The 26,444-nt window shown below is 48.4% G+C and overlaps 1 protein-coding gene across 9 annotated transcripts in view; it reads right to left on the reverse strand.

The window, feature by feature from the left end:
• Positions 1-26,444, reverse strand: part of LOC140429750 (adhesion G protein-coupled receptor L3-like) — a 1,506,492-nt gene that overhangs the window by 692,853 nt on the left and 787,195 nt on the right. For all 9 annotated transcript variants that reach the window (XM_072517114.1, XM_072517117.1, XM_072517116.1 and 6 more), the window contains exon 4: positions 18,712-18,925. In XM_072517114.1, coding sequence (XP_072373215.1) covers positions 18,712-18,925 — 214 coding nt within the window. The remainder of the gene's footprint in view (positions 1-18,711; positions 18,926-26,444) is intronic.

The raw sequence follows: 26,444 nt of genomic DNA on the forward strand, positions 1-26,444 counted from the left end.
CTGCGCCATAAGAGGCGGGTCAGGTAAAGGGATGTTCCCGCGCCAGAAAGAATAAGGCGGGAAGACAGGCGCAAGGCGGATGGGAGTTCCCTCACACCGGGGGGGGGGGGGGGGGGTCGAGGAGTGAGCAGGAGTAGCCGGGGTCAGTTGAAGTCAGCTGACTTACGGAAGTAATATGGGGGAGCAATCATGCTAGAAAGAGATCTAGCGGGGAGGGGGGAGGGAGGGGGAGGGGGGGGGACAACTGGGTTGCTGCTGCGGAAATCCAAAAGGAAGTGGCTAAAGAGTGGGTGGGCGGGGATGGTGTGCGACGCTGGGGGAGCGAGCGGGAGCGCGGAGGCGGGATATGGGACTGGCCTAGAGAAGGTAATGGCTAGTCGACACGGGAGGGGGGCAGGTAGCCCCCCAGTGAGGCTGATCACGTGGAACGTGAGAGGCCTGAATGGGCCGATAAAAAGGGCCCGAGTGCTCGCACATTTGAAAGGACTAAGGGCAGACGTGGTTATGCTCCAAGAGACGCACCTAAAGGTGGCGGACCTTTAGGTGCGTCTCTTGCACACACTCCCTCATCCGCCATCAGTCCCACACCTAATCGCCAGAGTGTTCTCTGCTCCCTTTCCTCTCCTAATTCCAGGTCCACCCAATGTGGGGCATGGTCCGAAACCGCTCTGGCTGAGTTCTCAGCTTCTTCCACCCTAGAGATTAGAGTTAGGCTAAGGAAAGGATGGGTGGGACAGGTGTTCCACTCAGGACTGGACGCAAAGAATAGAGGGGTGGCCATTTTGGTGGGGAAACGGGTAGCATTTGAAGCAAAGAACATCGTAGCAGATAGCGGAGGTAGATATGTAATGGTGAGTGGTAGGCTGGAGGGAATGGAGGTCGTGTTGGTTAATGTGTATGCCCCAAACTAAGACGATGCGGGATTTATGAGACGGATGCTGGAGCGTATACCGGACCTGGAGGTAGGAAACTTGATTTTAGGAGGGGACTTTAATACGGTGCTGGACCCGGGGCCAGATAGATCCAGCTCAAGGACCGGAAGAAGGCCGGCAGCGGCCAAGGTACTTAAGGGGTTTATGGACCAAATGGGGGGAGTGGATCCATGGCGATTTCTTAGACCCAGGGCTAGGGAGTATTCCTTCTACTCCCATGTCCATAAAGTGTACTCCCGGATAGATTTTTTTGTTCTGGGAAGGTCGTTGATCTCTAGGGTGGAAGAAGCTGAGAACTCAGCCAGAGCGGTTTCGGACCATGCCCCACATTGGGTGGACCTGGAATTAGGAGAGGAAAGGGAGCAGAGAACACTCTGGCGATTAGGTGTGGGACTGATGGCGGATGAGGGAGTGTGTGCAAGAGTGCGGGGGTGTATTGAGAGATACCTGGAGGTATCAGGGGTGTATCAGGGATCAGGGGTGAACTGGCAAGGTGGATACAGAACTGGCTAGGCCATAGAAGGCAGAGGGTAGCAATGGAGGGATGCTTTTCTAATTGGAGGGCTGTGACCAGTGGTGTTCCACAGGGATCAGTGCTGGGACCTTTGCTCTTTGTAGTATATATAAATGATTTGGAGGAAAATGTAACTGGTCTGATTAGTAAGTTTGCAGACGACACAAAGGTTGGTGGAATTGCGGATAGCGATGAGGACTGTCTGAGGATACAGCAGGATTTAGATTGTCTGGAGACTTGGGCGGAGAGATGGGAGATGGAGTTTAACCTGGACAAATGTGAGGTAATGCATTTTGGAAGGGCTAATGCAGGTAGGGAATATACAGTGAATGGTAGAACCCTCAAGAGTATTGAAAGTCAAAGAGATCTAGGAGTACAGGTCCACAGATCACTGAAAGGGGCTACACAGGTGGAGAAGGTAGTCAAGAAGGCATACGGCATGCTTGCCTTCATTGGCCGGGGCATTGAGTATAAGAATTGGCAAGTCATGTTGCAGCTGTATAGAACCTTAGTTAGGCCACACTTGGAGTATAGTGTTCAATTCTGGTCGCCACACTACCGGAAGGATGTGGAGGCTTTAGAGAGGGTGCAGAAGAGATTTACCAGAATGTTGCCTGGTATGGAGGGCATAAGCTATGAGGAGCGATTGAATAAACTCGGTTTGTTCTCACTGGAACGAAGGAGGTTGAGGGGCGACCTGATAGAGGTATACAAAATTATGAGGGGCATAGACAGAGTGGATAGTCAGAGGCTTTTCCCCAGGGTAGAGGGGTCAATTACTAGGGGGCATAGGTTTAAGGTGAGAGGGGCAAAGTTTAGAGTAGATGTACGAGGCAAGTTTTTTACGCAGAGGGTAGTGGGTGCCTGGAACTCACTACCGGAGGAGGTAGTGGAGGCAGGGACGATAGGGACATTTAAGGGGCATCTTGACAAATATATGAATAGGATGGGAATAGAAGGATACGGACCCAGGAAGTGTAGAAGATTGTAGTTTAGTCGGGCAGTATGGTCGGCACGGGCTTGGAGGGCCGAAGGGCCTGTTCCTGTGCTGTACATTTCTTTGTTCTTTGTTCTTTGTTCTTTTGTCAATGACGACGGCGAGGTCCCTGTGGGAGTGGTATGGGAAGCACTAAAAGCGGTGGTCAGAGGAGAGCTGATCTCCATTGGGGCCCACAAAAGGAAAACAGAGGCCAAGGAAAGGGAAAGATTACTGGGGGAGATTTTAAGGGTGGATAGGGAATTTGCAGAGACCCCGGAGGAGGAGCTGTACAGGGAGAGGAGACGACTCCAGACAGAATTTGACCTTCTGACCACCAGAAAGCCGGAGGTACTGTGGAGGAAGGCACAGGGGAGGAGGTATGAATATGGGGAAAAGGCTAGTCGCCTGTTGGCTCATCAATTGCGAAAGAGGGCAGCAGCGAGGGAGATAGGAGGAATTAGAGACAAAAGGGGAGACACGGTGCGAAGGGCAGGAAAGATAAATGAGGTTTAAGACCTTTTATGAAGAACTGTATAGGTCTCAACCCCCAGAGGGAGAGGAGGGGATGCGGCAGTTCCTGGACCAATTGAGGTTCCCGAAAGTGGAGGAGCGGGGGGTGGTAGGCCTGGGGGCACCGATTGGGGTGGACGAGGTTATTAAGGGACTGGGAAGCATGCAAGCAGGGAAGGCCCCAGGACCAGACGGGTTCCCGGTGGAGTATTACAGAAAATATGTGGACTTGTTGGCCCCGTTGATGGTGAGGACATTCAATGAGGCCAGGAAAGGGGGGACTCTACCCCCGACGATGTCGGAGGCGACGATATCGTTAATTTTGAAGAGGGATAAAGATCTGTTGCAGTGCGGGTCCTATAGACCCATTTCATTATTGAACGTGGACGCCAAATTGTTGGCAAAGGTACTGGCATCGAGGATAGAGGACTGTGTCCCGGGGGTGGTGCACGAAGACCAGACAGGGTTCGTAAAAGGGAGACAACTGAATGTTAACGTGCAACGACTATTAGGGGTGATAATGATGCCCCCAGTGGAGGGGGAGGCAGAGATAGTGGCGGCAATGGACGCAGAGAAGGCATTTGATAGGGTGGAGTGGGAGTACTTATGGGAGGTGTTAAGGAGGTTTGGGTTTGGGAACGGGTTTATTAGCTGGGTTAGACTTCTTTATGGGGCTCCAACGGCAAGCGTAGTTACAGGTCGACATAGATCGGAGTATTTCCGACTATATAGGGGAACAAGACAGGGATGCCCGCTGTCTCCATTGTTGTTCGCGTTGGCAATTGAACCTCTGGCCATGGCGTTGAGAGACTCCAGGAAATGGAGAGGGGTGATTAGAGGGGTAGAAGAACACCGAGTCTCGTTATACGCGGATGACCTATTGTTATACGTGTCGGACCTAGCGGGGGGAATGATAGAGGTTATGCGAATTTTGAGGGGGTTCGGGGATTTCTCGGGGTATAGGCTAAACATGGGGAAGAGTGAATTATTTGTGATACATCCAGGGGATCAGAGTGGAGAGATAGAAGGCTTGCCCCTAAGGAAGGTGGAAAGAAATTTCCGATACCTGGGGATTCAGATCGCTAGGAGCTGGGGAACCTTGCACAGACTTAATCTGACACGGTTGGTAGAACAAATGGAGGAGGACTTCAAGAGGTGGGACATGCAGCCTCTATCGCTGGCGGGCAGGGTGCAAGCAATTAAGATGATGGTCCTCCCGAGGTTCTTATTTGTCTTTCAATGTCTCCCTATACTAATCACCAAGACCTTTTTTAATAAAATAGACAGGAGCATCACGAGCTTCGTGTGGGCAGGGAAAGTTCCGAGAGTAAGGAGGGGGTTCCTTCAGCGTAGTAGGGACAGAGGAGGATTGGCACTACCGAACTTGGGCGATTACTATTGGGCCGCCAATGTGGCAATGATACGTAAATGGATGATGGAGGGTGAGGGAGCGGCGTGGAAAAGACTGGAGAGAAAGTCCTGTAAAGGGATGAGTTTAGAGGCACTGGTGACGGTGCCGCTACCGATCTCACCTAAAAAGTTTACCACGAACCCGGTGGTGGCGGCAACATTGAATATCTGGGGACAATGGAGGCGACAGAGAGGGGTGCGGGGAGCCCTGGTGGGGTCCCCAATCAGGAACAACCATAGGTTCGCCCCAGGAAGAATGGATGGAGGATTTCAGAGCTGGCACCAGTTGGGAATTAGGAGGGTGGGAGATTTATTTATAGATGGGACTTTTGCGAGCTTGGGAGCATTGGAGGAAAAGTATAAGTTGCCCCGGGGAAATTTCATGAGATATATGCAGGTGAGGGCGTTTACTAGACAACAGATGAGAGAATTTCCGTTGCTCCCGACACAGGGGATACAGGACAGGGTGCTTTTGGGGGTGTGGGTCGGAGAGGGCAAGGTGTCAGAGATTTACCGAGAGATGAGGGAAGAGGGGAAGGAGTCGGTGGGCGAACTAAAAGGAAAGTGGGAAGAAGAACTAGGGGAGGAGATAGAGGAGGGTATGTGGGCTGATGCCCTAAGCACGGTAAATTCCTCTTCCTCATGCGCCAGGCTTAGCCTGATTCAATTTAAGGTGCTACATAGAGCACACATAACGGGGGCAAGATTGAGCAGGTTCTTTGGAGTGGAGGACAAATGTGGGAGGTGTGGCGGGAGCCCGGCAAACCACGCACATATGTTTTGGGCGTGCCCGGCACTGGAAGGGTATTGGAAGGGAGTGACGGGAGTGATTTCGCAGGTGGTGAAGGCCCGGGTCAAACCAGGCTGGGGGTTAGCTCTATTTGGAGTTGCGGAAGAGCCGGGAGTGCAGGAGGCGAAAGAGGCCGACGTTGTGGCCTTTGCGTCCCTCGTAGCCCGGCGCAGGATCCTACTCATGTGGAAGGAGGCGAAACCCCCCGGACTGGAGGCCTGGGTAAATGATATGGCGGGGTTCATTAAACTGGAGCAGATAAAGTTTGCCCTGAGAGGATCGGCTCAAGGGTTCACCAGGCGGTGGCAGCCATTTCTCGACTACCTAGGGGAACGTTAGAGGGACGACAGATGACCAGCAGCAGCAACCCAGGGGGAAGGGGGGGGAGGGGGGGGGTTTAGTTTAGTTTAGGTCAAAGATAAAGGGGTTTTGTTACTTGTGTATTGTTAAAAATTTCTGTATTGTTATTGTTGCGTTTGCTTTGTAAGAGGGGAAAAATTGTTGTTTGGGAAAAAAATTTCAATAAAACATATTTTTAAAAAAAAGAAACAATGATATGAGGTGTGAGTTGGCTTTGATCGATTGGGGAATGCTACTTAAAGGGATGGCAGTGGATAGGCAATGGCAAACATTCAAGGAGCACATAGGGAACTGCAACAATTGTTTATTCCTGTCTGGCACAAAAGTAAATGGGAAAGGTGTCCAATCCATGGCTAACAAGGGAAATTAAATACAGTATACAATCCGTGGAAGAAGCACACAACTTGGCCAAGAAAAACAACAGGTCTGAGGATTGGGAGCAGTTTAGAATTCAGTAAAGAAGGACCGAGGAATAGATTAAGAAGGGGAAAATAGAGTACGAGAGTAAGCTTGCAGGGAAGGTAAAAGCTGTAAAGGTTTCTCTGTGTATGTTAAGATAAAAAGATTGGTGCGAGGGCAGCACGGTGCCGCAGTGGTTAGCACAGCTGCCTCAAGGCGCTGAGGTCCCAGGTTCGATCCTGGCTCTGGGTCACTGCCCGTGTGGAGTTTGCACATTCTCCCCGTGTTTGTGTGGGTTTCGTCCCCACAACACAAAAGATGTGCAGGCTAGGTGGATTGGCCACTCTAAATTGCCCCTTAATTGGAAAAAATGAATTGGGTACTCAAAATCGTTTTTAAAAGATTGATGCAGACAAATATAGGTCCCTTACAGTCAGAAACGGGGGAACATGTATTAAAGGGAAATAAATGGAAGGGGAGACAGCTGAATACGAATATACGGAGGCTGCTAGGGGTAATGATGATGCCCCCACCAGAGGGGGAAGCGGAGATAGTGGTGGCGATGGATGCCGAGAAAGCATTTGATAGAGTGGAGTGGGATTATTTGTGGGAGGTGCTGAGGAGATTTGGCTTTGGAGATGGGTATATAAGATGGGTACAGCTGCTGTATAGGGCCCCGATGGCGAGCGTGGTCACGAATGGACGGGGGTCTGAATATTTTCGGCTCCATAGAGGGACGAGGCAGGGATGTCCTCTGTCCCCATTATTGTTTGCACTGGCGATTGAGCCCCTGGCAATAGCATTGAGGGGTTCCAGGAAGTGGAGGGGAGTACTCAGGGGAGGAGAAGAACACCGGGTATCTCTGTATGCGGATGATTTGTTGTTATATGTGGCGGACCCGACGGAGGGGATGCCAGAGATAATGCTGATACTTGGGGAGTTTGGAGATTTCTCAGGGTATAAATTGAACATGGGGAAAAGTGAGTTGTTTGTGGTGCATCCAGGGGAGCAGAGCAGAGAAATAGAGGACTTACCGTTGAGGAAGGTAACAAGGGACTTTCGGTACTTGGGGATCCGGATAGCCAAGAATTGGGGTACATTGCATAGGCTAAATTTAACGCCGTTGGTGGAACAGATGGAGGAGGACTTTAAGAGATGGGACATGGTGTCCCTGTCACTGGCAGGGAGGGTCCAGGCAGTTAAAATGGTGGTCCTCCCGAGATTCCTTTCTGTGTTTCAGTGCCTCCCGGTGGTGGTCACGAAGGCTTTTTTCAAAAGAATTGAGAAGAATATTATGAGTTTTGTGTGGGCCGGGAAGACCCCGAGAGTGAGGAGGGGATTTTTGCAGCGTAGTAGGGACAGTGGGGGGGGGGGGGCTGGCACTACCGAGCCTAAGTGAGTACTACTGGGCCGCCAATATCTCAATGGTGTGTAAGTGGATGGGAGAAGAGGAGGGAGCGGCGTGGAAGAGATTGGAGAGGGCGTCCTGCAGGGGGACTAGCCTACAAGCTATGGTGACGGCGCCGTTGCCGTTCTCACCGAAGAAATACACCACAAGCCCGGTGGTGGTGGCTACACTGAAAATCTGGGGGCAGTGGAGACGGCACACGGGAAAGACGGGAGCCTCGGTGCGGTCCCCGATAAGAAATAACCATAGGTTTGTTCCGGGGAGAATGGATGGGGGATTTGGATCATGGCAAAGAGCAGGGGTAACACAATTGAGAGATCTGTTCGTAGATGGGACGTTTGCGAGTCTGGGAGCGCTGACGGAAAAATATGGGTTGCCCCAAGGGAATGCATTTCGGTATATGCAACTGAGGGCTTTTGCGAGGCAACAGGTGAGGGAATTCCCGCAGCTCCCGACGCAGGAGGTGCAGGACAGAGTGATCTCAGAGACATGGGTGGGGGACGGTAAGGTTTCAGACATATATAGGGAAATGGGGGACGAGGGGGAGATCATGGTAGATGAGCTGAAAGGGAAATGGGAAGAAGAGCTGGGGGAGGAGATTGAGGAGGGGCTGTGGGCTGATGCCCTAAGTGGGGTAAACTCATCGTCCTCGTGTGCCAGGCTAAGCCTGATACAATTTACCCACATGTTCTGGTCATGCCCGGCACTACAGGGGTTTTGGGTGGGGGTGGCAAAGGTGCTTTCGAAGGTGGTGGGGGTCCAGGTCGAACCAAGCTGGGGGTTGGCTATATTCGGGGTTGCAGAAGAGCCGGGAGTGCAGGAGGCGAGAGAGGCTGATGCTTTGGCCTTTGCGTCCCTAGTAGCCCGGCGCAGGATATTGTTAATGTGGAAGGAAGCCAAGCCCCCGGGTGTGGAGACCTGGATAAATGACATGGCAGGGTTTATAAAGTTGGAACGGATTAAGTTTGTTCTAAGGGGGTCGGTCAAGGGTTCACCAGGCGGTGGCAACCGTTCGTCGAATACCTCACAGAAAGATAGAGGGAATGAAAAAGAAGAAGACAGCAGCAGCAACCCGGGGGGGGGGGGGGGGGGGGGGGGGGGGGGGAGAGGAATCAGAAGGACTCTCAGGGATGTTATTGTATATGTATAGGTATTTGGTATATGTAATTGTATATTGGATTGTTGGATTGTATTTTTGGAGAGTATTTATCTTGGACAAGGCAGTTGCCATTTAGTTTTATTTTTGATTTTGTTCATATATTATTTATTTACTTGTTTAAAACTGGCCATTGTTATTTATATTGTTTTATTGCTGTGTAAAGGAAACGCTATGTGCTGTTATGTTTGGCCAAAAATCTTAAATAAAATATATTTTTTTTAAAAAGGGAAAGAAATGGCTCAGCAACTAAACACAAGCTTTGGTTCTGTCTTCACACATAGGGACACAAATCAGATGCCAGAAATGTTGGGGATCACAGGGTTTAGTGAGGGGGAGGAAGTGAAGGAGATCAATGTTAAAGGGCAGCACGGTAGCATTGTGGTTAGCACAATTGCTACACAGCTCCAGGGTCCCAGGTTCGATTCCGGCTTGGGTCACTGTCTGTGCGGAGTCTGCACATCCTCCCCGTGTGTGCGTGGGTTTCCTCCGGGTGCTCCGGTTTCCTCCCACAGTCCAAAGATGTGCAGGTTAGGTGGATTGGCCATGATAAATTTCCCTTAGTGTCCAATATTGCCCTTAGTGTTGGGTGGGGTTATTGGGTTATGGGGATAGGGTGGCGGTGTTGACCTTGGGTAGGGTGCTCTTTCCAAGAGCCGGTGCAGTCTCGATGGGCTGAATGGCCTACTTCTGCACTGTAAATTCTATGATAATATTGGTAAAGAAATGGGTATTAGGGAAATTGATGAGATTGAAGGTTGGTATATTCCCAGGGCCTGATAATCTACATCCCAGAGAGTACGTAAGGAAGTGGCTCTAGAAATAGTGCATTGGTGGTGAACTTCCAGGATTCTATAGACTCCAGAGCAGTTCCTGCAGACTGGAGGGTCGCTAATGGAACTCCACTATTTAAAAGGGAGGTAGGGAGAAAACAGAGAGTTCTCGACGAGTAAGCCTGACATCGGTAGTGGGGAAAATTCTAGAATCCATCATCAAAGATTTTATGATGTGGAGATGCCTGCGTTGGACTGGGGTGAACACAGTAAAAAGTCTTACAACAAGCTTTCGGAGCACTGCTCCTTCCTCAGGTGAATGAGGTCATTCACCTGAGGAAGGAGTAGTGCTCCGAAAGCTAGTGATTTGAAACAAACCTGTTGGACTTTAACCTGGTGTTGTAAGACTTTTTACAAAGATTTTATAGCAGAGCACTTAGAAAATAGTGACATGGGGCGGGATTCTCCGATCGATATCCGCCGACCGGCGCCAAAAACGGCGCGAATCAGTCTGGCATCGCGCCGCCTCAAAGGTGCGGAAGTCTCCGCATCTTGAGGGGCCGAGCCCTCGCCTTGAGGGGCTAGGCCCGCGCCGGACTGATTTCCGCCCCGCCAGCTGGCGGGAAAGGCCTTTGGTGCCCCGCCAGCTGGCACGGAAATGACTCTGCCGGGCGGCGCATGCGCGGGAGCGTCGCGGCCGCTCACAGCATCTCCGCGCATGCGCAGTGGAGGGGGTTTCTTCCGCCTCCGCCATAGTGGAGACCATGGCGAAGGCGGAAGGTAAAGAGTCATTGTCCCGCCGGTAAGAGAGGTGGTTTGATTCTCGCCGGCGGGACAGATATTCCAGCAGCGGGACTTCGGCCCATTGCGGGCAGGAGAATCGCCGGGGGGGGGGGGGGGGGGGCCGCCAACAGGCGCGGCGCGATTCCCACCCCCGCCGAATATCCGGTGCCGGAGAAGCAACCGGCAGGGGCGGGATTCATGCCAGTCCCCGGCGATTCTCCGACCCAGCGGGGGTTCGGAGAATCTCGCCCATGATCAGACAGAGTCAGCATGGATTTTTGAAGGGGAAATCATGCTGGATAAATCTATTGGAATTCTTAGAGGATGTAACTAGTAGAGTTGAAGAGGGGGAGCGAGTGGATGCAGTATATTTGGACTTTCAGAAGGCTTTTGGCAAAGTGCCGAATAAGGGATTAGTGTGTAAAATTACAGTGCATGGGATTAGAGGTAGTTTATGGAGATGGATGGAAAACTGGCTGGCAGACAGGAAACAAAGAGTAGGAATTAACGAGTCTATTTCAAATTGGCAGGCAGTGACTAGTGGGGTACCGCAGGGATTGGTGCTAGGGCCCGATCTATTCACAATATATATTAATGTTTGAAATGAGGGAACAAAACGTAATATCTCCAAATTTAATGATGACACAAAGTTGGGCGGGGGGTGAACTGTGAGGATGTGCAGAGATCCTTCAGTGCGATTTGGACAAGATGACTGAGTGGTCTAATGAATGGCAGATACAGTATAATTTGGATAAATGCAAGGTTATCCACTTTGGTAGCAAAAACGAGAAGGCAGACTATTATCTGAATGGCCATAAATTGGGAGAGGGAAACATGAACGAGGCTGGGTCTCTCGTACACCAGTCACTGAAGGTAAGTCTGCAAGTGCAGCAGGCGGTAAAGAAGGCAAATGGTATGTTGGCCTTCATATCGAGAGGATTTGAGTACATGAGCAGGGATGTCTTGTTGCAATTATACAGAGGCCACACCTGGAATATTGCATGTAGTTTTGGTCTCCTTATCTGAGGAAGGATGTTCTAGCTATAGAGGGAGTGCAGCAAAGGCTTACCAGGCTGATTCCTGGGATAGCGGGACTGACATATGAGGAGAGATTGAATTAGTTAGGATTGTATTTGCTGGAGTTCAAAAGAATGAAGGGCATCTCACAGAAATCCATAAAATTCCAAAAGGACTAGACAGGGTAGATGCAGGAATGTTCACCATGGTGCGCATGTCCAGAACCAGGGGTCACAGTCCGAGGATACGGGACAGACCATTGTGGACAAAGATGATGACAAATTTCTTCACCAAGAGAGTGGTTGGTCAGTGGAATTCATTAGCACAGGTAGTAGTTGAGGCCCAAATATTTATATGTTTTCAAGAAGCAATTGGATATAGCACTTAGGGCAAAGGAGAACACAAGATATGGGATGGAAAGCGGGATTAGGCTATGGAGTTGGATGATCAGCCATGATCATCATAATGATGATGAAGCAGGTTCAAAGGGCTGAATGGCCTCCTTCTGCTCCTATTTTCTATGTCTCACACCACAAGCGTTTATTTAGCTCAAATCTAGCACCAGAAGCATTCAGCTCAGGTCTTGCGCCAGAAGAATTTAGCTCAGGTCAGAATGGTTTATTTGATGTCTAGCACCAGAAGGGTATATTTAGCTTGTGTCTTACACCAGAAGAGTGTAGCTCATGTCTCGCGCCAGAAGAGTCTAGCTCAAATCTAGCACCAGAAGGATTTAGCTCAGGTTTCGTGCCAGAAGAATTTAGCTCAAATCTAGCACCAGAAGGGTTTAGCTTAGATGTCATGCCAGAATTTTTTTCTTTTTAAAGTTTAGAGTACCCAATTATTTTTTTTCCAATTAAGGGGCAATTTAGTGTGGCCAATTCACCTAACCTTCACATCTTTGGGTTGTGGGGGTGAAACCCACGCAGACATGGGGACAATGTGCAAACTCCACTTGGACAGTGACTCAGGGCTGGGATTCAAACCTGGGTCCTCAAGTCCCAGTGCTAACCACTGAGCCACATGCCGCCCGAGGTATTTGAAATTTTATACCAAAGAGAAAATGTTGGAAAATCTCAGCAGGTCTGGCAGCATCTGTAGGGAGAGAAAGGAGCTAAGTTTCGAGTCCAGATGACCCTTTGTCAAAGCTAAAAGACAGAGAAAGTGGGAAATATTGATACTGTGGAGTGAGAATGAAAGATGAGTCATAGCCACAGAAATCCAAGAAAACGGGGTGCTAATAGCCACAGAAACCAAGGGGAAAGAGTGCTAATGGCAGTCCCCAGAGAGAACAAAAGGTGTGAAAGGCCAAAAAGCAGAGAAACTATCAGAGTAAACTGTGACAAGATGTAGATGTGGAGGGAGGAGAAGGGGGAAGCAAAGGGGAGAAAGAGTAAGGAAAGGTGGATAAGATGGCGGGGGGCAAAAAGTTTTTTTTTTTTTAAAAAATATATATATATATATAAAGAAAGACAAGAAAGAAAGAAAGAAATGGTAAAAGACAGTTAAAATGAAATGGGATGAAAACAAATGGGTCGAGGTGGGGTAGAGTTAATCATCTGAAGTTGTTGAATTCGATGTTGAGACCGGAAGGCTGTAGCATGCCTATCCAGAAGATGAGATGTTGTTCCTCCAGTTTGCATTGAGCTTCACTGGAACATTGCAGCAGGCCAAGGACAGACATTTGGGTATGGGAGCAGGGTCTTGTGTTACAATGGCAAGCAACGGGAAGGTCAAGGGTTCTGAATGCGCACAGACCGAAGGTGCTCAGCAAAGCGAGCACCTCTTTGGTTTCAGATTCCAGCATCCGCAGTAATTTGCTTTTCATTTTGAAGGTTTATACCTGTCTTGATGGTTAGACACTTTTGGAAAACTTGGCATATCAGCTATCTGAACCCAAGGAAATGACAGTAATCGTCACTGTGCATCTTTTTAAATTTTTACTTCTTTGAGGCTCTCTTACTGTAATATACACAATAAATACTTAAATACTTGTAAATTATTAAGAGCAGGGAAGTGTAATAGTGCTCAAAATGTATAGAATCACAGAATGGGACAAAATAAACTTGCAGTTGCTAAGTCTCAAACAACCTTGTCCGAATCCTAGTCATGTTGCAGGATACGTGCTCAGTGATCATGCCACCACAGATCATGCACATATTTTTCAGCAGCTGCTGCAGAGTTGCATTGGCGAAGTCCAGGGAACAGCTCATTTACATGCTGAAATTCAAATGCTTAAAGACTAACTTATGACTCCCATCTTCATCAGACGTAGTTGTTTTTGTTTGTTGAATATTGCTGGAAATGGGCTAGAGCAGCACGGTAGCACAGTGGTTAGCACTATTGCTTCACAGCTCCAGGGCCCCAGGTTCGATTCCCGGCTCGGGTTACTGTCTGTACGGCGTCTGCACATTCTCCCCGTGACTACGTGGGTTTCCTCCGGGTGCTCTGGTTTCTTCCCACAGTCCAAAGATGTGCAGATTAGGTGGATTGGTTGCACTAAATTGCACATGGTGTCCAAAAGGTTTAGGTGGGGTTACTGGGTTACAGCGATAGGGTGGAGGTGTGGGCTTACGTATGGTGCTCTTTTAAAAGGGCCAGTGCAGACTCGATGGGCCGAATGACCTCCTTCTACACTGTAAATTCTATGATCCATGAAGTCTCATTTTCCACTCTGGAAGTATGTAGATCACTCAATGTGAAATTTCCTCCGAAACTACCTTGGACCCGATTATGAAATTGATGGCAAGGCTGGAAGGCAAAAGCTGTTAGTTCTGAGGTAGTGAGAGTGCCCTAAACCAACTGAAGCAAGGCCCAATAAACATCACCCTACATCACTGTTTATTGTATAAGCAATGGTTTAGAAAACCTCATTCAACGATTAGTGACTCTTATGAGCCTCAAAACTCTCCTGCTGTTATTTCATCTTTTAAATAAAACAGAAAGTAATATCGTCCCAAAATAAGTGAATTTAGACCATTTTAACCAAATGAAAATTAAACTATGATCTAGGATATGGGTTATTTTATTTCAGTAATCTGTTCTCAAAGGATACATGAAAATCAAGAAGACAGATACTGGCAGAGACAGAAAAAACTAAGAGAGGGATAGAGAGAGAGAGATAGATAGAGACACAGAGAGGGAGAGAACGAAAGAGAGAGAACGAAAGACAGAACGAAATACAGATACACAAGGGGAACACAAAGAGAGAGACAGAAAGAGAGCGAGGGGAAGAGGTGGGGGGGGGGGGGAAAGAGTGACAGTGAGAGAGAGCGAGACCAATAGGCAGAAACAGAGAGAGGGAGGGAGAAAGGGTGAGAAAGAGAAAAAGTAGACAGAGTCATAAAGACGGTGAGAACGAAAAGAGAGATGCAGGGAGAGAATGAGAAAGAAAGACAAAGAGAAAGATCTACAGGCAGAGACAAAGAGATAAAGAGTGAGAGAGACAGAGACACAGACTGAGAAAAAGACACGGTGACACACACACAAACACATAGGCGCATACACAGAGACAGACACACACGGGGTGTGGAGCTCGAGTGGGCGGGAGACAGGGGTGTGGAGCTCGAGTGGGAGGGAGACAGGGTGTGGGTGTGGAGCTCTGACAGGCGGGAGACAAGGGTGTGGAGCTGTAGTGGGTGGGAGACAGGGGTGTGGAGCTCTGACAGGCGGAAGACAGGGGTGTGGCGCTCTGACAGGTGGGAGACAGGGATGTGGAGCTATGACAGGTGGAAGGGAGGGGTGTGGAGCTCGAGTGGGAGGGAGACAGGGTGTGGGTGTGGAGCTCTGACAGGCGGAAGACAGGGGTGTGGCGCTCTGACAGGTGGGAGACAGGGATGTGGAGCTCTGACAGGTGGAAGGGAGGGGTGTGGAGCTCGGACAGGCAGGAGGCAGGGGTGTGGAGCTCTGACAGGTGGGAGGCAGGGGTATGGAGCTCTGACAGGTGGGAGACAGGGGTGTGGAGCTCTGACAGGTGGGAGACAGGGGTGTGGAGCTCTGACAGGTGGGAGACAGGGGTGTGGAGCTCTGACAGGTGGGAGACAGGGGTGTGGAGCTCTGACAGGTGGGAGACAGGGGTGTGGAGCTCTAGTGGATGGGAGACAAGGGTGTGGAGCTCTAGTGGATGGGAGACAAGGGTGTGGAGCTCTGACAGGCGGGAGACGGGTGCAGAGTTCTAGTGGGAGGGACACAAGGGTGTCGAACTCTGACAGGCGGGAGGAGATCTAATGGGCGGGAGACAGGGTTGTGGAGCTCTGAGGCAGGAGACAGTGGTGTGGAGCTCTGACAGGTGCGAGACAAGGGTGTGGAACTCTGACAGGTGCAAGACAAGGGTGCAGAGCTCTGACAGGCGGGAGACAGGGTGTGGAGCCTTGACAGGGGTGTGGAGCTCTGACAGGCAGGAGACGGGTGTAGAGTTCTAGTGGGAGGGACACAAGGGTGTGGAACTTTGACAGGCGGGAGACGAATGTAGAGCTCTAATGGGCATGAGGCAGGGCTGCACAGCAGGAGGCAGAGGGCAGTTTTAACGGAGGTGATGGGAGTTTCTCCAGCCAGTGGGAAAGCTGCATCATGACATTGAAATTTGGTGGGACTTTCCAAAAAGAGGCAATCAGGTAGCTAACTAGGCAGCCGGTGGCCTTACCCGGGATCAAGAACTACAGGGCGGATGTCCCACATGCAAGGAGTGTTAGCCAATCAGAGCTATCAGCTTAATTGAATGGCAGTGCCATCATAGAGGTGGCACCAATGCACCCCAGGCCCCAGGTCGGCAATAGAGTTGCCGTGGAAAACACATCAGCATTAATAGGTTGTTTCTTACTGGGCTCTGCCCTTTCCAATGGGTTGATTCTTACTGGGCTCTGCCCTTTTCAATGGGTTGTTTCTTACTGGGCTCTGCCCTTTCCAATGGGTTGGTTCTTACTGGGCTCTGCCCTTTTCAATGGGTTGTTTCTTACTGGTCTTTGCCCTTTTCAATGGGTTGTTTCTTACTGGTCTTTGCCCTTTCCAATGGGTTGTTTCTTACTGGTCTTTGCCCTTTTCAATGGGTTGTTTCTTACTGGTCTTTGCCCTTTCCAATGGGTTGGTTCTTACTGGGCTTTGCCCTTTCCAATGTGAGATTTCTTTATTAGATGCCGAGTGCCTTTGAACGAGGAACCCTACACCAGGGGTTCATAAACAAACATGCCGTCTGTTTGTTGTGTTCCCTGCATGTTAACCCCACCCAGCCTACGGCTGGGTTCATACCAGTGGCAGCAGAATGAGGTCCTTAAGTGGGCATTAATTGCCCTCTTAAAGGCCTCAGTTGGCGGTGGGGCAGGAACACCATCCATGGGTCGTCCAGTAGCTTAATCAAGGTGGATGAGGAAAGGCAGTCGGGTTACCATCCTCCCATCTGTAGCCCATGTTGCCGCCAAACCTGCCATGGGGGAAGGCATAACATTTTTCCCAGGATCTGGGTGGTCGGCCAGTAGGAAGAATCGGTGAATGTGTGGGCAACGGGCAGAGCTGGAGTTCAGGCAGGCAAGGGCCAGGAATAGAGAGGAAGCGCACGAAAGGCAGAGACAGAGAACAGGTGGACAAGGCACAGAGGAGGGTGCATTTTTAACTCTACGAGATTGATTTGAAACAAGTTAGGATTTTGCCCAGCCAGCGAGAATGCAAGGCAGAGGGAGTCAGACTGATGATAAATGCAGTTAGAAACTGTGAGATCAACCAATAAAATAAAAGTAAATCATAATTGATTAAACAGGTTTATGAGTGTGGATTAGAGGACTAATATTAAATCTAAAGCAGTCTAAATTAGTCTCAGGTTTTCTAAAAAAAAAACGATATTCAGTTCAATTGTGCTGTCAAGAATAAAAGGATTCAGTATCCATGGACAATTCAACATATCTCTTCTGTACATGTGCAGAGACATTTTGCATCTATGTTCATCCAGCGTGCGTGCATCTTACCCAATCAGCAAGACAACTGGATTTACATTTCCTCCTATATTTTGCTAATACTCCAACTCAACTGGTCTGCTCCCGGGAGGTGTGCACAGAGAGGAAAGAAACCTAATCATTAGCCCCACATATCCCCATTCAACAGCGTTGCCAGTGCAGGTCTGGAACCAGGGGCGAGATTCTCCGACCCCCCGCCGGGTCGGAGAATCGCCGGGGGCTGGCGTGAATCCCGCCCCCGCCGGTTACCGAATTCTCCGGCACCTGGGAGATTCGGCGGGGTGGGAATCAGGCCGCGCCGGTTGGTGCCCCCCCCCCCCTCCCCCCCCCTCCCCCCCACGATTCTCCGGCCCGGATGGGCCGAAGTCCCGTTGCTAGGATGCCTGTCCCGCCAGTGTGGATTGAACCCCCTACCTTACCGGCGGGACAAGGCGGCGGGGGCGGGCTCCGGGGTCCTGGGGTGCCCCCACAGTGGCCTGGCCCGCGATCGGGGCCCACCAATCCGCGGGTGGGCCTGTGCCGTGGGGGCACTCTTTTCCTTCCGCCTTCGCCACGGTCTCCACCATGGCGGAGGGGGAAGAGACTCCCTCCACAGTGCATGCACGGGGATGCCATGAGCGGCCGCTGACGCTCCCGCGCATGCGCTGCCCGGAGATGTAATTCCCGTGCCAGCTGGCGGGGCACCAAAGGCCTTTTCCGCCGCGGGCCTAGCCCCTCAAGGTTGGGGCTGGGCCCCCCAAGATGCGGAGGATTCTGCACCTTTGGGGCGGCGCGATGCCCGACTGATTTGCGGCGTTTTTGGCGCCGGTCGGCGGGCATCGCGCCTATACCGGAGAATTTCGCCCCAGGTTACACAACTACAGTACTTTCTTAACTCTAAGAAATCTATGAACATCCAACAAAGGAGAGGAAATGGGCCGAAGGCAGGGAAGAAAAGAAAACAATGAAAAACTGCTGCAAATAGATATGTACAGTATTCCTTAGCTACAGTTGAACTTATTTATGACCCTTGTAGATCAAAGTAGGACCTTTCCTTGCTGTCAGCTTGTTGTTTTTTAAACGAGGAGATCGAACTCTCAGAACTCAAAGTTAAGTTTACCTAAAATGTGCAATTTAAAGATGCATTACTTCCCCTCAATTGTCAGAATTGTCAAATAATTATTATTGTTTTTAAGTTTAAAATTGTTTAATCATTTTGTTTCCAGATTAAGAAAATCAAATCAAACTGTGTTTCCCCCAGATTAAAAACACACTGGTAGAGAATAAGGAAAGGGAAGTGACAAAATAGTCACTGGTGTGACAGTATAAAAACAATGAGTCTTCCCAGTCACTCTAATTATCAGGGAACAGGCTTCTCTTCCTCTTTGCTTCCACTGAACTGTGATTCGGCATCTGGTTAGGAGAGACAGCATGACTTAATGGAGAGCATAATTTAGCCTCAAGGTCAGACAACTGTGATTTGCTGTTACTACAATACTAAGTTATTGTTCAGCATTACTTAGTAAATCATAAATTTGTTAAATTGAACACCCAATTTCGTACCAAGTTGATTGTGACAGGCATGTTATGCCTGTGCAATATTTTAGAGCTATATCAGCTCCGTAGGTATACGGGTAAATGTGATAATTGTCTCAAACCTGCACTGTGCTGTAGAAATAGCAAACAAAAATGACCTCCGTTGCAAAAACTTTCAAGATAAATTGTATGCAGACATTGTGAGTCAAGGTTTCTGCAGACTTACCTTTGTGACATTATCTTATAGGCATCTGGTAGGAAGCAACGAATATTCTCCATCTGGGCTTGATCAGCATCACAGATTCGGTCATCAGTCCTTCCATAATTGGCACTTTCAATCATAATGACATCAGTTCCAGGGCAGCGGAGTTCAATTGGATAACTTTCACAGGACAGTTCCCTCCTAATCACAGCCATTGGAACTGGAGCTCGGCTGAAAGCTGCAAAGGAAGCAGATAAAAATGTGAATTTGGGTGTACTTGCAATGCTTCAAATTTTTAAAGAGCAAACAGCAAACACTTATTTTTGACCTCCCTGTCAAAAATCTTACCTTTGCTCAGTTTTATCAATATAACTCGATTATTGCAGCTCTGAACATTCCCGTGTTTAAATCTAGACTCCTACCATACTCAATTTGTTGCTGCAAAATTGCAGTAATCATATTCTGCCTCAATCTTCACTTTGCTCCAACCTGCAGCATTTAACACAAGCTTGGATTTAGCTAATCCTCACTTGTCAGTTTGAAACGTTTGTTTGCAATATTAATAGTATTCTGATTGGTATTTGGTAGTTTGATATATCCTTGGTATGTGCCGAAGGCATGGCCCAAAAAACATTTAACATAAGAATTTAAGGAATGTGACAAGTGGACCAGATGATCCCTGAAGCCTGTTCCACCAATTAATACTGTCATGGCAGATCCTCAACCTCAATTCCACTTTTAACATCCGAGTGTCCAAAAATGCATCAACCTCAGACTTGAATGCACACAACTGAGCTTCCATGGCGAATTAAGGAATACAGCGATTCACTCTCGAGTGAAGACATTTCTCAGCTCAGTTCAAACTGGTTATCCTTTTATCCTGAAATTATGCCCCCTAATTCTAGTCTCTCCAACCAGGAGAACAACCCCTCAGCATTATACAACAGTGAAATACTGTTAGAATCTTCTATGTTTCAATGCTCTTGACGGTTCAGACCAACTCAACTCAATCTCTCTTCATAGAATAGCTATCTCAACCCACAAATTAATCCTATGAAGCTTTGCTGCACCCCTGTCCCCTGTATGACAAGTATATCTTTCCTTCGGTACTGAGACCATATATGTGCACAGTGCTCCAGGTAGCACAGTGGTTAGCACTGTAGCCTCAGTGCCAGGGACCCGGGTTTGATTCCTGTCTTGGGCGATTGTGTAGACTTTGCACATTCTCCCAGTGTCTCCGTGGGTTTCCGCCAGGTGCTCCGGTTTCCTCCCACAGTCCAAAGAAGTACAGGTTCGGTGGATTGGCCATGCTAAATTGTCCCTTAATGTTCAAGGATGCATAGGTTAGATGGGGTTACGGGGATGGGATAGGGGGTGGGGGGCCTGAGTGGGATGCTCCTTCAAGTTTCGGTGCAGACCCGGTGGGCTGAATGGCCTCCTTCTGCACTGTCGGGATTCTATGTGTTCTCACCAAAGCATCTTCCAACTGCAGCTAGACTTCATTCCTCTTGTGCCCCAAACATACCAGTTGCTGTGCCTGCTTATTAACTTTGCGTTTCTTGAACATACTATCCTGTTCCCTCTAAACATTTTATTATTTCTCACCATTCAAAAATATTCTGCTTTTATATTTTCCTCCCAAAGTGAATCATCTCACATTTCCCCATATGCTATTCCATCTGCCACCTTCTTTCTCACTCACATCGCAGAGGGAGAAATTAATTTCAGTAGCATTACTAACAATGCAATGTAACCTAAGTCCATTCATTGGGGTAGGCAGCATCATGGACTGCTACCTGCACAGCAGTCTTCAATTATATCAATGAAGAAAGCTGCCTGGACTGCTCAGGTAGAAAACCCCAAAGTGCCACCTGAGCAGGCCGAATCAACGTATGTCTGCATAGCACGATTTGTGAACAAATTTCACCCACTTTGTGTCCTCCTCACAGCTTTCCCAGCTTTGTGCCATCAGTAAACCTGGATACATTACACTCAGTCCCTTCATCTAAGTCATTAATATAGATTGCGAGTAGCTGAGACAGCCCACTGCCAACCTGATAGCGACTCTCCTATTCTTAGTTTTCTGTTCTTCAACCTCTATTCTATCCACACTAATATGCCATGAACCATTTTCTTGTGTAACAATCTTTCAAGCGCCATCTTATTAAATCCCTTTTGAAATCCCAAGTGTAACTCATCCACTGGTTCCTGCTAGTTACATCCTCAAAAAACTCTGATCTGTTGAGCACACTTTCTGTTTCATAAATGCATGTTAACTCAATGCTCGAGTTTCTTGCCATAATTCCCTACCAGAAAATGTTGGCATCATTTGAGTTCAACAACATTTAATAAGCATAATTAATACTCATTGGTGATCATTTACAGTCAATGGTCATTTATTCAGCATTTGACATGTCAGTAGCAATCAACTGACATCATTCTTCATCTACTGAACTATTAAATCTCAGTGCTCAAACATCATTCGAGATCATTTAACAGCCTTCAACACACTCAGAAGCATTCAACTGCCATCAAAAGTGATCACAGAGCTCGTTTGTGAGGAAAGATTCTAAGTTCCAGTGATCACGACAAAATGTGACTAAGTTTCAAACATCAGGAGGTATTAACCATAATTTGCCATTGATTTATCCAAGTCCCAGCTGTTGCAGTATGTTATGCATTGTGTGGTTTATTTAATATCTGATCAGTGTACAAATCACTAGCAGGGTTGCAAAATCACCTCTTTTCCCCTGCACCTGTAATTTTAAGAAGCTCCTTTCCTTTTTAATGGTGAAAATGTTATCTCATCTCATCCACGCCAATCTGCACCACCTATGATGCATTGACCAATTATGTCCACTGAGCTGTTGGCAAAGCCATCACATCCCTCCCTTTCAGAATCTTTTGAGTTCTATGGAGTCTAAAATACATGTAAGCATACACTTTATAGCCATAATTAATGTGTATGGAGGGGACACACATACAATTATGCTTTATTTTCATAATTATCATGGTAGATAGAGTTGTTTAATATCTTCACAGTTCAAAGTAAAAATATGGACTATTGTGTCAAACCATTTTTCCAATTCCTGTAAATGTTTGACCATACATCTTCATATAGTTCATAATACCACATTCCAATCTACAAAGAGAAAGATGCACTGGAAATAAAATATTTAATGAACTGGAGTTAATTCACAATGCCATGTCCCACGTATTTAGATTTTTTAAAAGCAATTTTGGCCAGCGTTTAAAAAGTCCTGGAAAATTCAATCGCCCGGAAGACCAATCAGAATAGTCACTCCCATAAGTGGAGGTGACAGATTCTGTAAGGAGTTGTTCCTTCAAACTCTACCATGCTGCTGCTGATAGGCTTGTCCAGAGATTTGGGGTGCAGTAAGTAACGGGAAGGCAAGTGGCAGTGGCGAGCGAAGCTCGAGGAACAGAGCAGTCAGTGGTGGTGAGCAAAGTTTGAAGACTGGAGTGGTGGTGGCGTGCATGGACCGAAGGACTGGAGCATCAGCAACAAGCAAAGCCTGAAGGCCAGAGCGGTGGTACAGCCCAAAGGTGACCAATTAGACTTCAAAACTGATCTTGGTGTCCTACATGGGCTGTCAGAGATTCCAAATGTCATGTATTCCACCAGTACATTTTCTTTTTAATACTAAATACTTCAATTAAATAACTATGATTGGTGATCCTTTGTGATCAGCGTTACCCACACCACCAGCATTTCATCAAGCCACCATTGCCTCAACCCTGACATGCCCCCTTTTCCATTTCCTGGGTTTTGTGAGGGCCACGAAGAATCCAGCACGAGTTTTAAGGATACAAAGTAATAACATTTATTTACAATAACATATATATATATATATATATATATATATAAACAGCAGCAACTTCCCTTGCTGCACACTCCTTCCTGCTGGTTCCAAACTGGCCAGCTCTACTTATACTTGGAGTTTACTAATGGTTTCTCCGCCCCCTTCATTGGGGAAGCTCATACACCCACATGATTGTGGGATTGTCATTAGTCCCCAGCCAATGGTAAGCAGGCAGGTTATAACATCCCTCCCCCCCAAAGTCCAAGGAATCCACCGAAGACCCTGGCGAAGGGGGGCGTCGGACTCGTTTTGCCACAGGCCGGACACCATTTGCACGCGGCGCTGGATCAGGCGGCGTGTGACGAGACGGAGACCGGCGCTTCCGTGATGAACGGCGTAATGGTTGTACATCCACGGCCCGTGGACCCGAGGATTCCCCCTCTGATGCGTCCAGTGTCTCCATCTCGGAGTCAGAGTCTGCTGCCTCCGTCATAACAAACAAAGAAATGTACAGCACAGGAACAGGCCCTTCGGCCCTCCAAGCCCGTGCCGACCATGCTGCCCAACTAAACTACAATCTTCTACACTTCCTGGGTCTGTATCCCTCTATTCCCATCCTATTCATGTATTTGTCAAGATGCCCCTTAAATGTCACTATCGTCCCTGCTTCCATCACCTCCTCCGGTAGCGAGTCCCAGGCACCCACTACCCTCTGCGTATAAAACTTGCCTCGTACATCTACTCTAAACCTTGCCCCTCTCACCTTAAACCTATGCCCCCTAGTAATTGACCCCTCTACCATGGGGAAAAGCCTCTGACTATCCACTCTGTCTATGCCCCTCATAATTTTGTAGACCTCTATCAAGTCGCCCCTCAACCTCCGTCGTTCCAGTGAGAACAAACCAAGTTTATTCAACCGCTCCTCATAGCTAATGCCCTCCATACCAGGCAACATTCTGGTAAATCTCTTCTGCACCCTCTCTAAAGCCTCCACATCCTTCTGGTAGTGTGGCGACCAGAATTGAACACTATACTCCAAGTGTGGCCTAACTAAGGGCCTACACAGCTGCAACATGACTTGCCAATTCTTATACTCAATGCCCCGGCCAATGAAGGCAAGCATGCCGTATGCCTTCTTGACTACCTTCTCCACCTGTGTTGCCCCTTTCAGTGACCTGTGGACCTGTACTCCTAGATCTCTTTGACTTTCAATACTCTTGATGGTTCTACCATTCACTGTATATTCCCCATCTGCATTAGACCTTCCAAAGTGCATTACCTCACATTTGTCCGGATTAAACTCCATCTGCCATCTCTCCGCCCAAGTCTCCAAACAATCTAAATGCTGCTGTATCCTCTGACAGTCTTCATCGCTATCCGCAATTCCACCAACCTCTGTGTCATCTGCAAACTTACTAATCAGAGTAGTTACATTTTCCTCCAAATCATTTATATATACTACAAACAGCAACGTTCCCAGCACTGATCCCTGTGGAACACCACTGGTCACAGCCCTCCAATTAGAAAAGCATCCTTCCATTGCTACTCTCTGCCTTCTATGACCTAGCCAGTTCTGTATCCACCTTGCCAGCTCACCCTTGATCCCGTGTGACTTCACTTTTTGTACTAGTCTACCATGAGGGACCTTGTCAAAGGCCTTACTGAAGTCCATATAGGCAACATCCACTGCCCTACCTGCATCAATCATCTTAGTGACCTCCTCGAAAAACTCTATCAAGTTAGTGAGTCACGACCTCCCCTTCACAAAACCATGCTGCCTCTCACTAATACGTCCATTTGCTTCCAAATGGGAGTAGATCCTGTCTCGAAGAATTCTCTCCAGTAATTTTCCTACCACTGAAGTAAGGCTCACCGGCCTGTAGTTCCCTGGATTATCCTTGCTACCCTTCTTAAACAGAGGAACAACATTGGCTATTCTCCAGTCCTCTGGGACATCACCTGAAGACAGTGAGGATCCAAAGATTTCTGTCAAGGCCTCAGCAATTTCCTCTCCAGCCTCCTTCAGTATTCTGGGGTAGATCCCATCAGGCCCAGGGGACTTATCTACCTTAATATTTTTTAAGACACCCAACACCTCGTCTTTTTGGATCTCAATGTGACCCAGGCTATCTACACACCCTTCTCCAGACTCAACATCTACCAATTTCTTCTCTTTGGTGAATACTGATGCAAAGTATTCATTTAGTACCTCGCCCATTTCCTCTGGCTCCACACATAGGTTCCCTTGCCTATCCTTCAGTGGGCCAACCCTTTCCCTGGCTACCCTCTTGCTTTTTATGTACGTGTAAAAAGCCTTGGGATTTTCCTTAACCCTATTTGCCAATGACTTTTCGTGACCCCTTGTTGTCCTCCTGACTCCTTGCTTAAGTTCCTTCCTACTTTCATTATATTCCACACAGGCTTGGTCTGTTCCCAGCCTTTTAGCCCTGACAAATGCCTCCTTTTTCTTTTTGGCGAGGCCTACAATATCTCTCGTTATCCAAGTTTCCCGAAAATTGCCGGATTTGTCCTTCTTCCTCACAGGAACATGCCGGTCCTGAATTCCTTTCAACTGACACTTGAAAGCCTCCCACATGTCAGATGTTGATTTGCCCTCAAACATCCACCCCCAATCTATGTTCTTCAGTTCCCGCCTAATATTGTTAGAATTAGCCTTCCCCCAATTTAGCACATTCATCCTAGGACCACTCTTATCCTTGTCCACCAGCACTTTAAAACTTACTGAATTGTGGTCACTGTTCCCGAAATGCTCCCCTACTGAAACATCTACCACCTGGCCGGGCTCATTCCCCAATACCAGGTCCAGTACTGCCCCTTCCATAGTTGGAATGTCCACATATTGTTTTAAGAAGCCCTCCTGGATGCTCCTTACAAACTCCGCCCCGTCTAAGCCCCTGGCACTAAGTGAGTCCCAGTCAATACTGGGGAAGTTGAAGTCTACCATCACCACAACCCTGTTGTTTTTACTCTTTTCCAAAATCTGTCTACCTATCTGCTCCTCTATCTCCCGCTGGCTGTTGGGAGGCCTGTAGTAAACCCCCAACATTGTGACTGCACCCTTCTTATTCCTGATCTCTACCCATATAGCCTCACTGCCCTCTGAGGTGTCCTCCCGCAGTACAGCTGTGATATTCTCCCGAACCAGTAGCGCAACTCCGCCACCCCTTTTACATCCCCCTCTATCCCGCCTGAAACATCTAAATCTTGGAACGTTTAGCTGCCAATCCTGCTCATCCCTCAACCAGGTCTCTGTAATGGCAACAACATCATAGTTCCAAGTACTAATCCAAGCTCTAAGTTCATATGCCTTACCCGTAATACTTCCTGCATTAAAACATATGCACTTCAGGCCACCAGACCCGCTGTGTTCAGCAACTTCTCCCTGTCTTCTCTGCCTCAGAGCCCCACTGTCCCTATTCCCTAGTTCTCCCTCAATGCTCTCACCTTCTGACCTATTGCTCCCGTGCCCACCCCCCTGCCATACTAGGTGAAACCCTCCCGTGTGACACTAGCAAACCTCGCGGCCAGGATATTTATGCCTCTCCAGTTTAGATGCAGCCCGTCCTTCTTATATAGGTCACACCTGCCCCGGAAGAGCTCCCAGTGGACCAGATAATGGAAACCCTCCCTCCTACACCAGCTGTTTAGCCACGTGTTTAGCTGCTCTATCTTCCTATTTCTAGCCTCACTGGCACGTGGCACAGGGAGTAATCCCGAGATTACAACCCTGGAGGTCCTGTCTTTTAACTTTCTGCCTAGCTCCCTGAACTCCTGCTGCAGGACCTCATGCCCCTTCCTGCCTATGTCGTTTGTACCAATATGTACAACGACCTCTGCCTGTTTGCCCTCCCCCTTCAGGTTGCCCTCTACCCGTTCGGAGACATCCTGGACCCTGGCACCAGGGAGGCAACA

This window comes from Scyliorhinus torazame, chromosome 9 (genome assembly GCF_047496885.1).
Source record: "Scyliorhinus torazame isolate Kashiwa2021f chromosome 9, sScyTor2.1, whole genome shotgun sequence".
NCBI lineage: Eukaryota > Metazoa > Chordata > Chondrichthyes > Carcharhiniformes > Scyliorhinidae > Scyliorhinus > Scyliorhinus torazame.